This window comes from Eulemur rufifrons, chromosome 20 (assembly GCF_041146395.1).
Source record: "Eulemur rufifrons isolate Redbay chromosome 20, OSU_ERuf_1, whole genome shotgun sequence".
NCBI lineage: Eukaryota > Metazoa > Chordata > Mammalia > Primates > Lemuridae > Eulemur > Eulemur rufifrons.
In genome coordinates this window covers 50,856,406-50,872,059 of record NC_091002.1, presented here as the reverse complement: position 1 = coordinate 50,872,059, position 15,654 = coordinate 50,856,406, and the positions used below count along the sequence as shown (strand labels likewise).

The window sequence follows — 15,654 nt, the reverse complement described above, 5'->3', positions numbered from 1 at the left end:
CGAGTGTTCCGTGCGCTCCCCTGTTTTCTGTGCTTCCCCGTGGTGACAGGTGGAGACTGGCGCGAGCGCTCTGGAGTCGGTGTGCCTGTGCCCAGGAGGCGCCTGGCGCCGTCTCTGCGTGTCAGTCCCGGATGGGTCAGTTCACCAGTGTGTCCCAGCGCCCGTGGCCACGTGCTCTGGTTCTTTCTCGGAAGCGACCCCCGCCCCCAGCTACTGTTTGGTGACACGATGGCACCGGTGGTGTGACAGGAAAGGCAGGATAAAGGCCCAGTGCTGTCTCCCTGTTCAGTGTTGGTATGTGTGGGTTGCTGCCACCGTCCAGGGCTGACCGATGACTCTCTGGTGTCTGCGTGAACTCGGGACATGACGCCTTTGACGTGTTTCCGTCTCTTGCAGCCCTTGGTGCTTAGACCGTCCCCTCTCTGCCGTGGGAGCGTCTTAGGTTCATTCCGAGTCTGTCTCAGTCCGTCACGCTGCTGTAACAGGACACCACACGCCGGGCAACTTGTCACGAGCAGACCTTTATTGGCTCACGGTTCTGGGGGTGGGAACCCCACTGTCAAGATGCCCCCGGCATCTGGCGGGGGCCTTCTTGCGGCGCCATCCCGTGGCAGAAGGTGGTGGGGCCAGGAGAGGATGCGGGGGAGGGCGGAGAAGGGGGGAAGGTGTGCAAAAGGGGGGCTGAACGCGCCCTCTTACGATAGACCCACTCCTGAGATCCCGGCAGTGGTCCGTTCCTGGAGGCAGAGCCCCCACGCCCAGGGCCCCTGGGAGGTCCCACTGCCTGGTGTGGTCACAGGGCCCATCCAGCATGAGTTCTAGAGGGGACAGACATTCAGACCGGAGCACCCCAGTAGTCCTGAGTCACGTCCTTACTTCCTGTGGAGTGAGGCGGAGCCCAGCGGATTCTCCTCCAGGGAACCCACTTCCTCTGGTGGCTTCCGGAGGGAAGTTGCTGGTTGCCGGGGCCGGGTGTGTGGCATCAGAGAGGAACCAGACGTGAGCAATAGCAGCTTCTCTAACGTGCAAAGGAAAGCAGATCGCATTGCGAGCCAGGCTCTTTGCACTGTTTCCAGAAGCTGCTCTGGCGCCAGGTTCCCGGGCGACTGGGAAGTTGGGAAAGAGGAAGAAACACGGAAAGGCTTCAGGGAAAAGCAGAGCGGTTCACCCTACGTGAGCTGCCTCGTAGCTGCTCATTTGCCTTCACTTTGGGGGCCAGAGCCCCAGAGATGAGCCACTCTGGGGTGTCTCCGAGCACCGTGTGGCCACTCCCAGGACAGAGGGCACGTCCCCCACTCGGGGCCGTTCTTGCTGCCCCTGCGTCTCACACTCTGAGAACGGGGCTCGGTTTTTATATTTCTAACGCAATTAAATATGCCTATTTTCAGAGTAAGTTAGACCTTTTGGGACCAGGTTGACCTTTTGCTCCATTCTCCTGTCACGTATAAAACGCTGCTCTTCACGATGGGAGAAGTGAAGGTGCCCGAGTTCTGCTGGAGCACGGAGCAAAAACAACACTGAGGAAACTCACGTGTCCGTCAGTGTATCCTGACAGCGGCCGACTTACATAGCACTCAGTTCTCTAGAACTCAAAATTGGTTTCGGCAGATGTGAAACAAATGTTTTAACTTATTTATAATAAGATGAGTTTCTGTTTATTCATAACCCCGTGTTCCAGCCTCTGACGAAGGTTGCGATGACTTTCCGCGAAACTTCCCGAGCTGCGTGTGAGCCCTGGCACCGGGCACCTCGCGGGCCTCACACCGCCCGTGTGACCTCCCCGAGCTGACGTGGCTGTTGCTCACACAGCTGTGGATAGTGATTCTAGAAGTAGCTCTTCAAATACTGTTGCTTACTAATCTCTTATTCACTGAGCGGTCTTACATTATATGATGGTTACATTATGCTTCTTCTCATTTATGGTTTAGAAATTATGTATTTGTCATGAGATAGTTCGTTTTATTTCTTAGATGTAAGTGAGATGGATTTCAGAAATGGAGAATGGATATTTTAAAGATGTTTCCGAGCCGTGCATGAAACTTCTGAAAGCTAAGTTTGCCAAAATGTTTTTCCCCTTAGCTCCCAGCGTCTGTTGGATTTTTACCAAGAAAAAGTGCGTAGCGTAAAATTCCTTACACTGCCGGGGGGACCAGACATGATGATTCAGTAGAAGAGCACAGACCCCGGCGGCGAGGGAGCCCGGACGCTGAAGGATGAACGGGGAGGAGGAATTCTTCGACGCCGTCACAGGTGGGTTGAAAGAGAAGGTGAGCTGGGGGTGGTGATGGGAGCGTGGAACCCACAGGACCTGGACGTTGGACTCAGCATTTGGGTGCGAGGACGGCTCAGCAGAGCCACATGCCCGAGGTTCACATTAGACTAGACACTGGCTTTTCGTAAAGGCGTGACATCCCATCTCAAACATGGGAAAACCTTGACTTTGCATCGCAGGAGCCAGCGAGGAAGGGCGGCGGGTTAAAGTCTTGGAGAGTTTCCCTGGGGTGTAGGTATCTTTGTTAGGATCCCAGGTGAGATGGTCAGTGTTCTTATTTGTGCTTGATGAGCAAAACGTTATTGAACTTATAACTGTTTCTCATTTTGCGCTGCTTCCCGTGTGCCGGACTGGTGAGTCCTCTGCTTCCGTGGCAGCTCTCGCCACCCCACAGCTGTTCTGCTGCTTCTCGCCCTTTGCGTGGCCATTTGAAATAGTGGGGTGCAGCCTGCAGTCAGAGAGGAATCCGTGTGCCTGGTGGACGAGAGCGTGGCGGGTGGACGCGTGTGGTGTGCAGCCTGCAGTCGGAGAGGAATCCGTGTGCCTGGTGGACGAGAGCGTGGCGGGTGGACGCGTGTGGTGTGCAGCCTGCAGTTGGAGAGGAATCCGTGTGCCTGGTGGACGAGAGCGTGGCCGGTGGACGCGTGTGGTGTGCAGCCTGCAGTCGGAGAGGAATCCGTGTGCCTGGTGGACGAGAGTGTGGCGGGTGGACGCGTGTGGTGTGCAGCCTGCAGTCGGAGAGGAATCCGTGTGCCTGGTGGACGAGAGCGTGGCGGATGGACGCGTGTGGTGTGCAGCCTGCAGTCGGAGAGGAATCCGTGTGCCTGGTGGACGAGAGCGTGGCGGGTGGACGCGTGGGAGGGGGCAGACCAGGAGACAGGATCTGGTGGCAAGTTCACCTGAGCTGAGCATCCGTCTTCTCCCTGACATGAGGAGGTGGCAGGACAGGGCTGTGAGTCCGAGACTGCTGGTTGAGGACGTTCGTCTGCTCTCTGTCCCACAGAGTCAGCGTCTGGAACTCTTGTCTCCCCTCTGAGAGACTGTCCCTGCCAGAGCCATGGGGCCCTCCAGGGACTATGCTAGTGCGTTTCCTTCTCCTCAGGGACAGGAATACAGGAGCTGCCACTTCTGAAGTGTGACCGCAGGCCAGGCGATGTAGGGATGGTCTGTGCAGGCACTCGTGTGGCTACTGCCGTGCCAGGGTCTTTCCTGACGGCCCCTCAAGGACACGCGTGGACGGCTCTGATGAACTTTGGTTTCCCGTGGCCCTGCTAAGTGGGCTAGAGTGGGCGTCATCGTCTGCACAGGCCGGTGGGATGACAGCCCACGCTTGTCACGTGTCACGCGAGGTCCCAGGAGAAGGAGATGCTGAGCTCCTTACCCCTCCCAAAGGCTACATTAAGTCATTTTTATGACTTCTCAGCTAACACCGGCCTGGCTTGTGCTCCTGTGGGTGCTCCCGGGAGCTGTGAACGTGCTCCCTCGTCGGCAGTCGCTCTCAGCTGTTCCCACCCCGTGAGTGGTCGTCAGGCGCTGTCAGCCTCGGGCCACCTTGCTCTCGAGTGGGAGGCCACGTCTTGTCACCGAGAGCCCCGCCTCAGCGTCCCTCCTCTCTAGGAGTCTCTAAGAAGTCTCTTTCACCTGGGCCTCGGCGAAACCCCTGCTCCCCCAGGCTCCTCTGAGCTTTCTGAGCACGTCGTGGTGGCTTCTCCCCAGAGACGACTCGGCCGTGCGTGCCACGGTGCTGGGATGGCCCCTCCCCCGCCGTCCGCCTATGCCCAGCCAGCACGTCCCCGCGTGTCCCTGAGATCAAGGCGGAAGGGACAGACGTCTGGGTGAAAATAATTTCTCGCCTTGGTCATTTGGCTCCAAAACAAATAATAGAGAAAGATAAAAATGCAAAGTCTCTTAATGCAATGAAACGCCCGTGTACGATATGGAGTCTTGACTGCTTCACTGTCTGTGATATTAATCAGACTTGATAACTAATTTTAAAAGTGTTTAAGCCAAGCAGTTATTAAATGAATGACTCCGTTAGGAAATTACTTTCTCTAAGAATCAGTACCATTCAAATGAAAGGTTTTAAAGCACGTGAATGATACGTACAGGATTACGGGCTACAAAAACGCAAAGTGACCTAGTGACCGTGGGCATTTCCAAGTGACCAGATTACGGGTGATTTCAGCTGTCTCCTTTGTTTATCTGTATTTCCTCTATTAATGCAGTAAATACAAGCTGTATGTTAAAATGTTACGGTATTTACGTAGCATTGGCGTAACTGGAGCTAAGCCTTCGCCTGGTGGGCGAGCGTGTGCTGCCTTGGGTTTCTGGGCAGGGCGGATCCTGCGCAGGGCAGTGCCCTGGGGTGGGGAGTGTTTTCAGGGTTGCTTCAGAGGGAGGATTAAGTCGATGTTGCTTTGGGGATAGGCAGCAAAAATTAGAGGTGATGGGCTAGTTCAGAAAATATTGATCGTTGAAGAGGTTCATTTTTAATACATCCTTTCAGAATCGTTTCTCGGAAAATCCCAGCAACGCGTTTTGTAAGTTCCATCGGTGTAGAGGATGTGCACGGAGATGCTTTTGCTCGCTCTCAGGGAGGCGTAGCGCAGACGTATTTACACGCTGGGTCTGACCGGTTACCCGCCTGCCCTCCCTGGGCCTGCCCTTCCCTCGTGGAGCCCTGGTCCGTGTCGTCACCCAGCTCCCGCGGCCCCGTGCAGCCCCAGCCCTCACGCCAGCCGGCTCCACAGCGCACACCTGTACTGGCTGAGGGGAAGGGAAACACTCTGTTCCTTTTCCCATAGTCACCTGTTCCTTCCTGGAGAAGGACCCTGTGGCAGAGAAGGGCCGGGAGCAGTGGCCGGGCCTCTCCCAGGACTGGTGGTCCAGGAGCATTTCACACAAATTCTAGAAGGTTCATTCTCCAGAGTCCCCATCTGCACAGAGTCCACTCCAAGTTCAGCCCCCACGTGATGTTTCCGTGATAGACAGTGATGCATGGAGGTCTGCGGAGGTCTTGTTCCTTTGAAACCTCGTCGGCGGGCATGTTTTAGAGCAAGATGCAGAGCCTAGTTGCAAACCTTGGACAAAGACAGGGCCCACTGCAGCCTCAAGCTGGCGTTGAACTCTGTACAGGTGGCCCACCCAGAGGGCTGAGTCCTCGATGGAAGCGAAGTGTTCCCTTCAGGAACATGAAGCTTGTGCCCTGAAGCTGCACCTCAAGCCCCTGGCGACGGGAGGCTGTGGTGTGGCCGGGGAGCCCCTGGCGACGGGAGGCTGTGGTGTGGCCGGGGAGCCCCTGGCCACGGGAGGCTGTGGTGTGACCGGGGAGCCCCTGGCCACGGGAGGCTGTGGTGTGGCCGGGGAGCCCCTGGCGATGGGAGACTGTTTGGCCGGGGAGCCCCTGGCGATGGGAGACTGTGGTGTGGCCGGGGAGCCCCTGGCCACGGGAGGCTGTGCGTGGCCGGGGAGGCCCTGGTGATGGGAGGCTGTGGTGTGGCCGGGGAGCCCCTGGCGACGGGAGACTGTTTGGCCGGGGAGCCTGGGGCATCTCCTGCTGCAGTTGGAGCAGCGTTCCCAACCTCTGTTCCAGGCTAGCATGTTCCCGCGCGCTCTGCCACGGTGTTTATGTCTGGGGAAGCAGAAGTCCTTCCAGATGTGCCCAACGTAGAGCTTTAGCAACCTGGTTGTGTAGTCAGAATTCTTGGAGGTGGGTTTTACATCTTCCATGTCCAGCGAAAATTACCAACCGTTCTTTTTCTCCTGTGCAGGCTTCGATTCCGATAACTCTTCCGGGGAATTTTCCGAGGCAAATCAGAAAGTCACTGAGATGATTGACTTGGACACCAGCAAAAGTGACAGGATCGGGAAAATTGGGGAGAGGCCCCCTCAAGAGAATGGAATGCAAAAACACAGGTATATTGTCTCATTTATGTTCTAGAGTTTTCCAGAGTTCATCTGCCATCACCCCGCAGTGTCCTGCAGGGCCCCAGCCCAGGGGTGGTGAGCTGGAGCTCCCCGACGGGCCCCCGGTGCCCGGCGCCCGGCCTGCCAGCTGCGGCTCCAAGAGGCTGGCACCTCTGCTCGGCTCCTGCAGTCGGTGGGTGGCCGTTTTCTGACCAGCGATTCCCCATCTGTGAGATGATGACACTGTCCTCCCCGCCCCCCGGGACTCACAGTGAGGGGGTGGGGGCGCAGGCTTTGCTCGGGGCCGCCTGGTCACCAGACCCCTTGCCGGTTCCTGCAGATCTGCCTATTCTTCCCAGACAACCAGATTAACCCTTTGTCTCATCTGAGTTCTGTTGTGATGTGTTGACCTCTGACCCCATGAAGGTAGGAAGGGTTCGGTTAGCTTGGTGCAGCGAGACCGTGTTCCGTTCTCCTCCCACCACATGTTCACGTTCACGGAGGGATCTTCCGGGGACAGTGCCCGTCACGAGGGGTCTTCAGTCCTCGTCAGCAGAAGCAGGAAGGCAGGACGGGCAGTCGGGTGGGCAGGGGGTGCCCCGGGAGTCAGTGGCCTGGGAGGGTGGGGCTCGGCGCACATCCACAGTCCTGCCCCCCCCCCCCCCGTTGGGGGCTGTACCTGACGGCTGTGCACACGCCTGCTTGGTGGGTCCTCGCCGTGCCCTGAGTGCCTCCCTCACCTGTCACTCAGGTGCCCAGCAGATGTGGGAGCCCCTCCCCTGTGCTCCGGGGCCCTGTCCGAGAGCAGCGAGGGCTGTCTGTCCTCCCCACCACGTGCGGCACCCCGACCCTCGTCCACACCCAGAGGGTCTCCTCCCATGGCCCGCGGCCCCCGGCTCCCCGCCCTGACGCTCTGGCCCTTTAAATGCTGTTGGGCCCTTCCGTTCCTGCAGCCCTGACCCTAGCGCCCCTACCGCCCACCACACCGCTGTTGCCAGGGGCCTCCCGCGTCCCTCCTGCTCCCCGTGGGGCTGCCGCACACACGAGACAGGTCTGGTTGTGCCCCCTCCCCACTCTGCTGGGCAGGACCGCCGTGGGCACAGCCTCACAGTCCTGGTCCCACGCAGCTCTGAATAGCACCCCCTTTACGTGCACAAGCACCCCGCTTGGCCATGAGCTGTGGTGAGGGCGGGGCGTCCTCACCGCTCGCCTCCTGTGGCTGCAGCCGCGGGGCCTCTGGGTCCTCGGGTGCGTCTGGACCTTCCCGTCCAGCTGTGTGTCGGCCCGGGGCCTTCTTTCCTTCCCCTCCTCGTCTCAGTTCCTGTTCTTCCTTCCCGTCTCTGCGCAACGGTCGTGTCCTTGGGGACCCTCTCCTGACGTCTGTGGCGCCAGGTCCCCTCCTGCAGTGACCCCGAGTCATGGAGTGCTCCCCGCGCACCGGCAGTGGGTGGAGCTAGGTGCTCGTTTCCGGTGCCCGGTGCCCGGTGCTCAGTGGTTTTCTTCTCCGCTGGCCTCGTGGCTACCGATTGCTCTTCCTCTCCCCGAGACAAGCAGCTTTGACCCTCTGCCCGACGTGACACTCCCGGGGCGCAGCTCAGGTCTGGCCTGGCACGAGCACGTGCTCTCGCCTTCCTGGAGATGGCGGCCCTGGAGTCCGGGCTCTGCGGGGCCGGTGCAGTCCGTGCTTCAGAGCAGCTGCTGCGAAACACGAGTTCAGTGGGAAAGCTGGGGTCCCGGGGAGGGCTGTGAGCGGCGGGCCCCGCACCCCGCCCTGTGGAGCCCTCCCGGCGGCGTGTGTGGGTCCCGCCTGCCGTGTCCCCAGAGCCTGCGTTTGCATCGGCACTCAGACCCCTCCCCCAGGTGGAGACGGTCTCATTCCAGCACCGCGTTTCCAGGGGCCCCCAGGCAGCCGGGCCAGTGGCCCCCAGCCCAGTCAGCTGGGAGCAGCGGTTGAGGATTAAAGTCTCGTGGTGCAAATGTGACTGCTGGGCCCCGCGGCCGTTGGTCGGAAGGTCGCCCATGAGGGATGCGCCTCAGGAAAGACAAACGCGTGTTTAAAAGGGGCTGGAAAGGTTTTCCTAATCCACGTCACCATGGTGCCCTCGTGGCTGCCCCATCTGTGGTCCTGCCGCTGCCGCAGGCGTCTGCTCTTCGTCAGGGGACCCCGGAGGGCCGTGCGGTGTGCGGGGCAGGGCTCCCTCCTGGCCGCTGCCCGGTCCGCACTTGAGGACGGAAGCGCAGTGTAGCCGCTGTGGAGCCAGGATCCCCGTCCTCCTGGGTGTCCTCCACGTCCCCAGGAAGCCCTGCCCAGGGACCCAGGAGCAGGCGAGTCTCTCTCCCGAGGCGTCCAGAATGCAGAAATGCGCGTTTACGTGTAAAAATTAAAGAAAAAAGTGGTCACTGAGCAACGTCGCCCATGGTGAGTGAGTCTCCTGTTAGAGTCACCCACACGCATGCCTCTTGTGTCCCGCAGGACGTCCCTGCCCGCACCCATGTTCACCAGGAGCGACTTCAGCGTGTGGACCATCCTGAAGAAGTGTGTCGGCCTGGTGAGTGCGGCGGCTCGGGCGACCCTGTGAGCTCACTGCCCTGTGCTGCGCGTGTCCATGCACAGCGCGGAGCCAAGGCACTCAAACAGGAAGAGACAGACGCCTCAGGGCAGCGGTGTGCTGGGGGTTCAACACGTGACGTCGGAGCCGTCACACGCGCCTGTTCAGCCCGCTGTTCCGGGAGGTGCTCTTGGTCAGCCACCCCGGCGTCTGCGTGAGACGGGCCCCGGCCAGGGGCGCTGCAGCTGCAGCGTCAGCCACACGCCCTTGTCAGGCGCTCAGGGCTTGGGACAGGAAAGCTGGTTGGAGAGTGAGTGTCCAGAAGCCTCTTCCTTTTATGGTCCTCCCGGCCGCCGGCGCCCAGGCCACGCCCCTCCCCGCGGTCCCTGCCCGCCCGCTCTCGGGCACCTGACGCTGGAACTCAGGCTCCACGTCCCAAAGGAAACTTCGTTTTTTCCCTCAACTTTTTATTTTAAAATAGTAGAGTGTTCCCGTGCGCCCACTGCCCATCTCCCCTGCCGTTGGCATCCACGGGGTAACCGCAGGGCGGCAGTCGAAACGGGGACTCCTCCTGGACTGAAGTCCACGCTGCACTGGGATGTCCCGTGTCCCTGCCGTTCTCCCTGCCCCAGCCCCCGGGGTCCCTCAGCGTGTGGTCATCTCCTGGGCCCCTCCACCGAAGGCCCCTTAGTCCCTCCGTCTCTCTGGACCTTGACACTTTGTTTAGAGACAAGGTCTCACTCTGTCGCCCAGGCTGGAGCGCGGTGGCGTCATCACAGCTCACTGCAGCCTCGAGCTCCTGGGCTCAAGCATCCTCCTGCCTCAGCCTCCCACTTAGGTGCCCCCATGCCCAGCTAACTTTCTATTTTTAGTAGAGATAGGATCTTGCTATGTTGCCCAGGCTGGTCTTAAACTCTTGGGCTCAAGCAACCCTCCTGCCTTGGCCTCCCAAATGTCCCCGTTTATTTCATTGCTCAAATTGTCCTGCTTTGGCCACCGGGAGCTCGTCCAGGTTGACGCCTTCCCCTTCTGCTGGATGCTCTTCTGCACACTCGCGTTCAGGCACCGAAGGGCGCTCTGGTTCAGCTCGTGTTTTCCTGCTTGACCCTGGAGCCAACGGCTCCTGCACGGAGCCCTGTCCTGCAAGACGGTGTTGGGGAGCTGAGGTCTGGGTGCCCGGTGCGCCCCTTGCTGCTGAGCTGCCGTTGCCTCGGGCCCTCTCAGCAGACGGAGCTGGAGAACGGAAGGGTGTATCCCAGCCCCACACACATCTGTGCTGCTGTGCACATCTGTCTGTCCGCTCAGATCACACATCTGAGTTTCTTCTTTGAGCAGTATTTTCTCCTACGTTTTTGACTTATGTGGACGATTCAGGTCTTGACAAAAAATGTCTGGGAATCGATGACGAGTTCATGCACTTGACCAACCACTTGATTCGAGACCCTAAGACCAAAGCACCTTTTCATCGACGTGCAGTAATTCCGGTGGCGCTCCCCGAGTGGGTGGCGGTGGGAGGGATGGCGGTTCGCGTGGCGGCCGGTGTCCAGGGCGCCCCCTCCCCCAACGCCTTCCCGAAATGCTCCTCTCCTGGGGGGTTGGCGACACCCTCTTTTTACTGTTTCTCAGCTCATGTCACAGAAATGAGCACGCTTGATGTGCACGTCTCACACGCGGTGACTGGGGCTGTGACGTGCGCGTGGGTCACCGGCGGCCGCGTGATCCGCTGTGGCCGGTTCTCCCCCCGCGTCCCCCCACCCAGCATTTTGAAGCAAATTCCAGACATCTTGTCGCTGTGAACACTTCTTTTTTTTTTTTTTTTTTTTTTGAGACAGAGTCTCGCTTTGTTGCCCAGGCTAGAGTGAGTGCCGTGGCGTCAGCCTAGCTCACAGCAACCTCAAACTCCTGAGCTCAAGCCATCCTCTTGCCTCAGCCTCCCGAGTAGCTGGGACTACAGGCATGCGCCACCATGCCCGGCTAATTTTTTCTATATATATTTTTAGTTGGCCAGATAATTTCTTTCTATTTTTAGTAGAGACGGGGTCTCACTCTTGCTCAGGCTGGTCTCGAACTCCTGACCTCGAGTGATCCTCCCGCCTCGGCCTCCCAGAGTGCTAGGATTACAGGCGTGAGCCACCGCGCCCGGCCTATGAACACTTCTTATGTATCACTAAAGGACTTTTTGACGCAGCCACTGTACTTTTATTCTACTTTAAAAATAATACAGTTCTTTGACATCATCAAATATCTCTGTGTTCAGATTCCCAGTTGTCTCAAATGTCGTTTTCGGGTGTTTTCGGATTGTGTCTGTGGACCTTGTTTGGTCCCTTCTGTTGGGAGACGTTTTTGTTGTTCTTCCTCTGAACTTTAAAGCTTTGGACACGCAAAGCCCAGATGCGCTAATTCACGGGGAGCAGCGCATTGGAGGCCGCTGGCGCTGCCGCCCTTTACTTACCGTCTGGAAGGTTCCTGCGCTGAGAACGTTCCCTTCTTTGCTGTGAGTGCAGTTTGTGCGGGAGTCGGGCCCGTCGGTGATGATTCCTCTCTGTCTGGGTCTTTGCTAGCCTGTCCTTTCACCAGCGTCATCCGGTGTGACCCGTGTAACCGATGGGTTTGTCTTTTTAACTCATGGAGTTGAGCCTGATGTCTTCCTGTCTTGGGCCAGCGGAAGCATCTTCGAGTTGGCTCAGGATCCTTTGCAAAGGTGCTTCAGACTCCCCGGGCATGTGCTGTCCGGGACCTGGACTGGGCCGCTTCTCCAGGGATAGGAAGAATTCATGACAGCTGGGCTCGAGGGGGCCACTGAGTGGTCTCGTTCTCCCTGACCGACAGCCCCGGGCTCTGGCAGAACTGGGGAGGGTTGATTAGACCGGTCACTGACTCATTGCTTTGTCCCACGTGATAAGGGGACAAGCTCGGCGTATTTACTGAGACAGTGCGAGGCTGTGGCTTTTGTGGTTCTTTTTGTCCTCAGGGTAGATCTCAGACGACTGTGTTTTAAAGTCATCTGGGTGATTAGGCCACCAAAGGAGTCAAGTGCGTTTGTCTCATTTTGATATTTAGAGATTGCTTTTTAAAGTTTAGTTTTGTTTTAAAATTATGGATCGTAAGTTATATTTATCAAACAGTGTATATTCCACGAAGTTTCGCTTCCTGCCCCTCCCTGCACGCTCTCCCTCCCCCGCGGTGACCGTTACACATTTGCACGCTGTGTCTTTCACGTGCTGTACGGTCGATGGCGTGTCTTCCCCCCGGTTCCTCAGATAAGTGACGGGGTGTCCTCTGCCCCTCTTGCCATTCAGCGGCATGTCCCAGCAGCATCCGGCCACTGCCTCGTCTTTCTGTAGCCACACTGTGTTCCCTCACGTGGTGCCCCGTGGCTGGCTGGGCAGCGTCCTGCCAGGGGACATCTGGGTCACTCCTGGGCTTTCGCTGATGCAGGCAGCGCCACGGTCAGCAGCCGCGCAGGCGTGTCCGGCGGAGGCTCTGGGGCAGGTCTCAGGACCGGGATTGCCGGGTGTGGGGGCTGCACCGGGAGGTGGGGGCTTTTCCCCACGGCCTCACCCACAGCGGGGGTCCTGCTCCTGGCCTGGGCGAGGCACCCTCTCTCCCTGCCGGGGCCACGGTGTCTCCTGTCTGCTGCCGGCTTCTCTGGCCCTGGCGCCGTGGCCTGTGGCCGCTTGTCCCATTTTACAGCTTTCAGTGCTCAGGAGGGACTTTGGCCCTTGTCAGGGGCACAGATAGCAAATGTTTATCTTTCTGCTTTTCTGCCCGTTACCCCAGGGCCTCTTTCTCTTGCTCCCTCTCTCCACGGCGGTGTGTGTCTCTCTCCCTTCCCGGTTAGTCCTGCTCCCTGCATGCTCTCTGCCACGCCCGTGCACCCGAAGCTGCCTCAGTTGTGCCTCCAGCTCCAGCCCCCACCCCCCCCTGCACCCCAGCGTCCGGTGTTTCTGGTGCCATCCACACACCAGCTGCTTGCGCAGCCCAAGCTCTAGGCTCTGCTCCTGCCCTGTGTTCTCAGGCACGGCCCCCGGGTCCCCCCAGCCCAGGTGTGTGAGCAGAGGCCTCCTTTCCCTGCAGGTAACTGAGTGAGTGTCAGGAGCCTCACAGCCCAGCCTGGGTGTGTCTTTGGCGCTGTGCCGCACACACTGCCTGGGGCCCCCAAGCACGTGGATCAGCAGTGCCCATCGGCCTCCCGACAGGGCCTGTGACTCGCTTGAGAACCCGAAGCCCATCCTTGCCCCTGTCGCCACCGAGTAGCTCCCGTCTGTGTGCCTCCTCCTCCTCCTCTGCCTCCCACTAGGCCACCCCAGACCCCGGTCCTCCCCGGAGAGCCCGTGCTGGTGTGCACGGCTGTGCTCCACCTGCGAGGCCGTCTGTCTGATCTTTCGGGAATGCTGTCCTAGAGAGCCGGCTGGGAGAGGGCCCTGCGCTGGCCCCCTTGGCGTCTTCCCGCTTCCCCACTGCTCCGAGCCGCACAGCGCCGAGGGCACAAACCGAGACACCTTTGCCTGCTTTGGGGCCTCGGGGCAGAGCCTCAGGGCCGCGGCACGGAAGGTCTCGCTTGCCAGGCCTTTCCTGGCACCTGGTGGTGGGGGGCGGGGGGGGGAGTGGGAGGAAGCCAGGGACTCTTTTTCGTGACGTGAAGGCTCTGCTTTGGGACTGCTGCTCGCGAGTGCAGAGGGCAACGTGCGGCGTTGGGGCAGGGTGACCGGGCCGGTCCGGGAGTTCCTGCTGCCGTCCCCTTGTCCAGAGTGGGGTGCTGGCTGGGGAAGTGGGGAGGGCTCGGGGGCGTTGTGCAGGAAGACCGCTCTGGGCTTGGCGGCCTACATGGGGGTCTGGGGGAGGCCGGGATCACTGGGTGGGGCTGGGAGGGCAGCCAGTGGCTTGGCCATGAGGTCCTGAGATGTGTCCAGTGTGAGTCTGTGGCTCAAGGAGGGGGTGGTGGGGGCCGCACGTCAGGAACGTAGCGAGCAGGTCTTCGCTGGTCCTTCCAGGAGCTGTCCAAGATCACGATGCCGATCGCCTTCAACGAGCCGCTGAGCTTCCTGCAGCGGATCACGGAGTACATGGAGCACGTGTACCTCCTGCACAAGGCCTGCCGCCAGCCCCAGCCCCTCGAGAGGATGCAGGTGGGCCCTGCGTTTGCGATGACAGTGACCGCGTTTGAACACCTGGCCACGTGGGAGTGGGGACTCAGGCTCTCGCCTGGGCGGAGGGCGACTGTGAGGAAGGCCATGGGGCTCAGCTGGCGTTGGGCCACAGCGTCCCCACGGGTCTGTGATCACAGAACTCCCAGGAGGTGCCGCGTGGCTCTTCGCATCCCTGGAGCTCCCTGTTGCTTTGCCAGGAGTCTCGGCCTCTCCGAGCTGCGGGTGGCAGCCCCTGTCACAGGGCAGTTCGTGGGTCCTTTGGCGCCATCCCTGCCCCACGTGTGTGTGTGTGTGTGTGTGTGTGTGACTGTGTATGGGTGCAGGGGTGTGTGTGCACATGTGTGTGAGCGCATGAGTGTGTGGGCACGTGTGTGAATGTGTGCTCAGGCCTATCTGTGTGTGTGAATTTGTGGCCCTGTGTGTGTGAGACAGACTGACTGACGTCGGGCACCGTCTGCAAGGAAGGGCCCGGCCACGGGCGTGGGAAACAGCGTGTGGTTCCTCCTTTCTGCGGCTTTGAGGGTGTGGTGGGTGAGGGTGACAAATGACACTCCCCGGAAGTTCTGTAATCTCAAGACGTGTTGCTAGTGGAAGACTGGAAAGTCACCTCAGAGGAGGTGACGACACCAAGAAATCAGGTGCCGTCCACGCTCCGCGAGTCGCCGCTGTGTTGGCCGCTTTCCCTGACCGACGCTGTCCTTTCCCGCCTGTGCCCTCCCTGCAGTCCGTAGCTGCCTTTGCTGTCTCGGCCGTGGCCTCCCAGTGGGAGCGGACGGGCAAACCCTTCAATCCACTCCTGGGAGAGACGTACGAGCTGATCAGGTAAGAGAAGAGAGGCCCCGTCGCGAGCGTGTGTGAGTAGATTCTTTGGATGACAAGCGAGTGATTGTGTCACCCGCATCGATCCCTCTGCCCTGAGGAGGATCAGTTCGGACTAAGCTTGCTCACACGTGTGCGAGACTACAGGCCAGAAGCTGCTCCGTGTGCCTGGAATGTTGTGTCAATGGTGTGACGAAACCCCAGGGAAGCAGAGTTGAGAACAGCACACGTTACCGTGTTAGACACGAGAGTGGGGATGTACAGTGCGTGTACACAGACAGTTTCACGGGTGTGTGCAATGTAGACGACACGTGTAGATTGGCTGGTTTCACTAACATGGAAACAGGTGCTGATGTGTGACGCTGGCCCGTTTTACCAAAGCGTAGCCGTGGATGCTGGAGGGGGACGATTGCGCGGAGGGGTCCGCTCCCCAGGCCCCGCTCCCCAGCAGGGCGTGAGGATGGGTGGGGGGCACTGGCCTGGCCAGCACTGAGGAGACCACCCGCATCTGTAGATGTCACGGAAATGCCTTCCTGCGGAGTCTTCCTCTAGGCCGGTCACCACTGCGTCCTAGACACCCCCCGCCCAGCCTCCTTCCGGCCCCTGGTCCCCAGCACATAGCCCTGCGACTGGACGCCCGGCATGTCTGCCGTGGCCTCCAGAGGGAGGGCTGGGCGGGCGTTCTCTCCCTGCACCTGTCGCCTCAGGCTGCTGCGGGTATTCAGAGAATCGTCCGGAGGATTCCCCTAGCAAGGTGCCACCGAACCAGCAGATACAGTTAAAGGCAGACAGCAGAGGTGCTGACACTGTTGGGACTTCTTTGTCCTCGGACCAGCACGGTGGAGACCCCGGGGGGAGTCGTCCATGAGAGTAGATGGGTGAGCCCTACCTGGGGCCCTGGGCCGGCGTCTGGGACGGTTTCTATCCCACCTCCCCCTGGAGCCTTCTGCTCTGGGCG

General features: G+C 59.7%; 1 protein-coding gene across 1 annotated transcript in view; it reads left to right on the top strand.

The window, feature by feature from the left end:
* Positions 1-15,654, top strand: part of OSBPL2 (oxysterol binding protein like 2) — a 41,478-nt gene that overhangs the window by 11,452 nt on the left and 14,372 nt on the right. The window contains exons 2-6 of the mRNA XM_069496289.1: positions 2,080-2,250; positions 6,043-6,187; positions 8,652-8,727; positions 13,722-13,856; positions 14,602-14,699. Coding sequence (XP_069352390.1) covers positions 2,214-2,250; positions 6,043-6,187; positions 8,652-8,727; positions 13,722-13,856; positions 14,602-14,699 — 491 coding nt within the window. The 5' untranslated portion in view covers positions 2,080-2,213. The remainder of the gene's footprint in view (positions 1-2,079; positions 2,251-6,042; positions 6,188-8,651; positions 8,728-13,721; positions 13,857-14,601; positions 14,700-15,654) is intronic.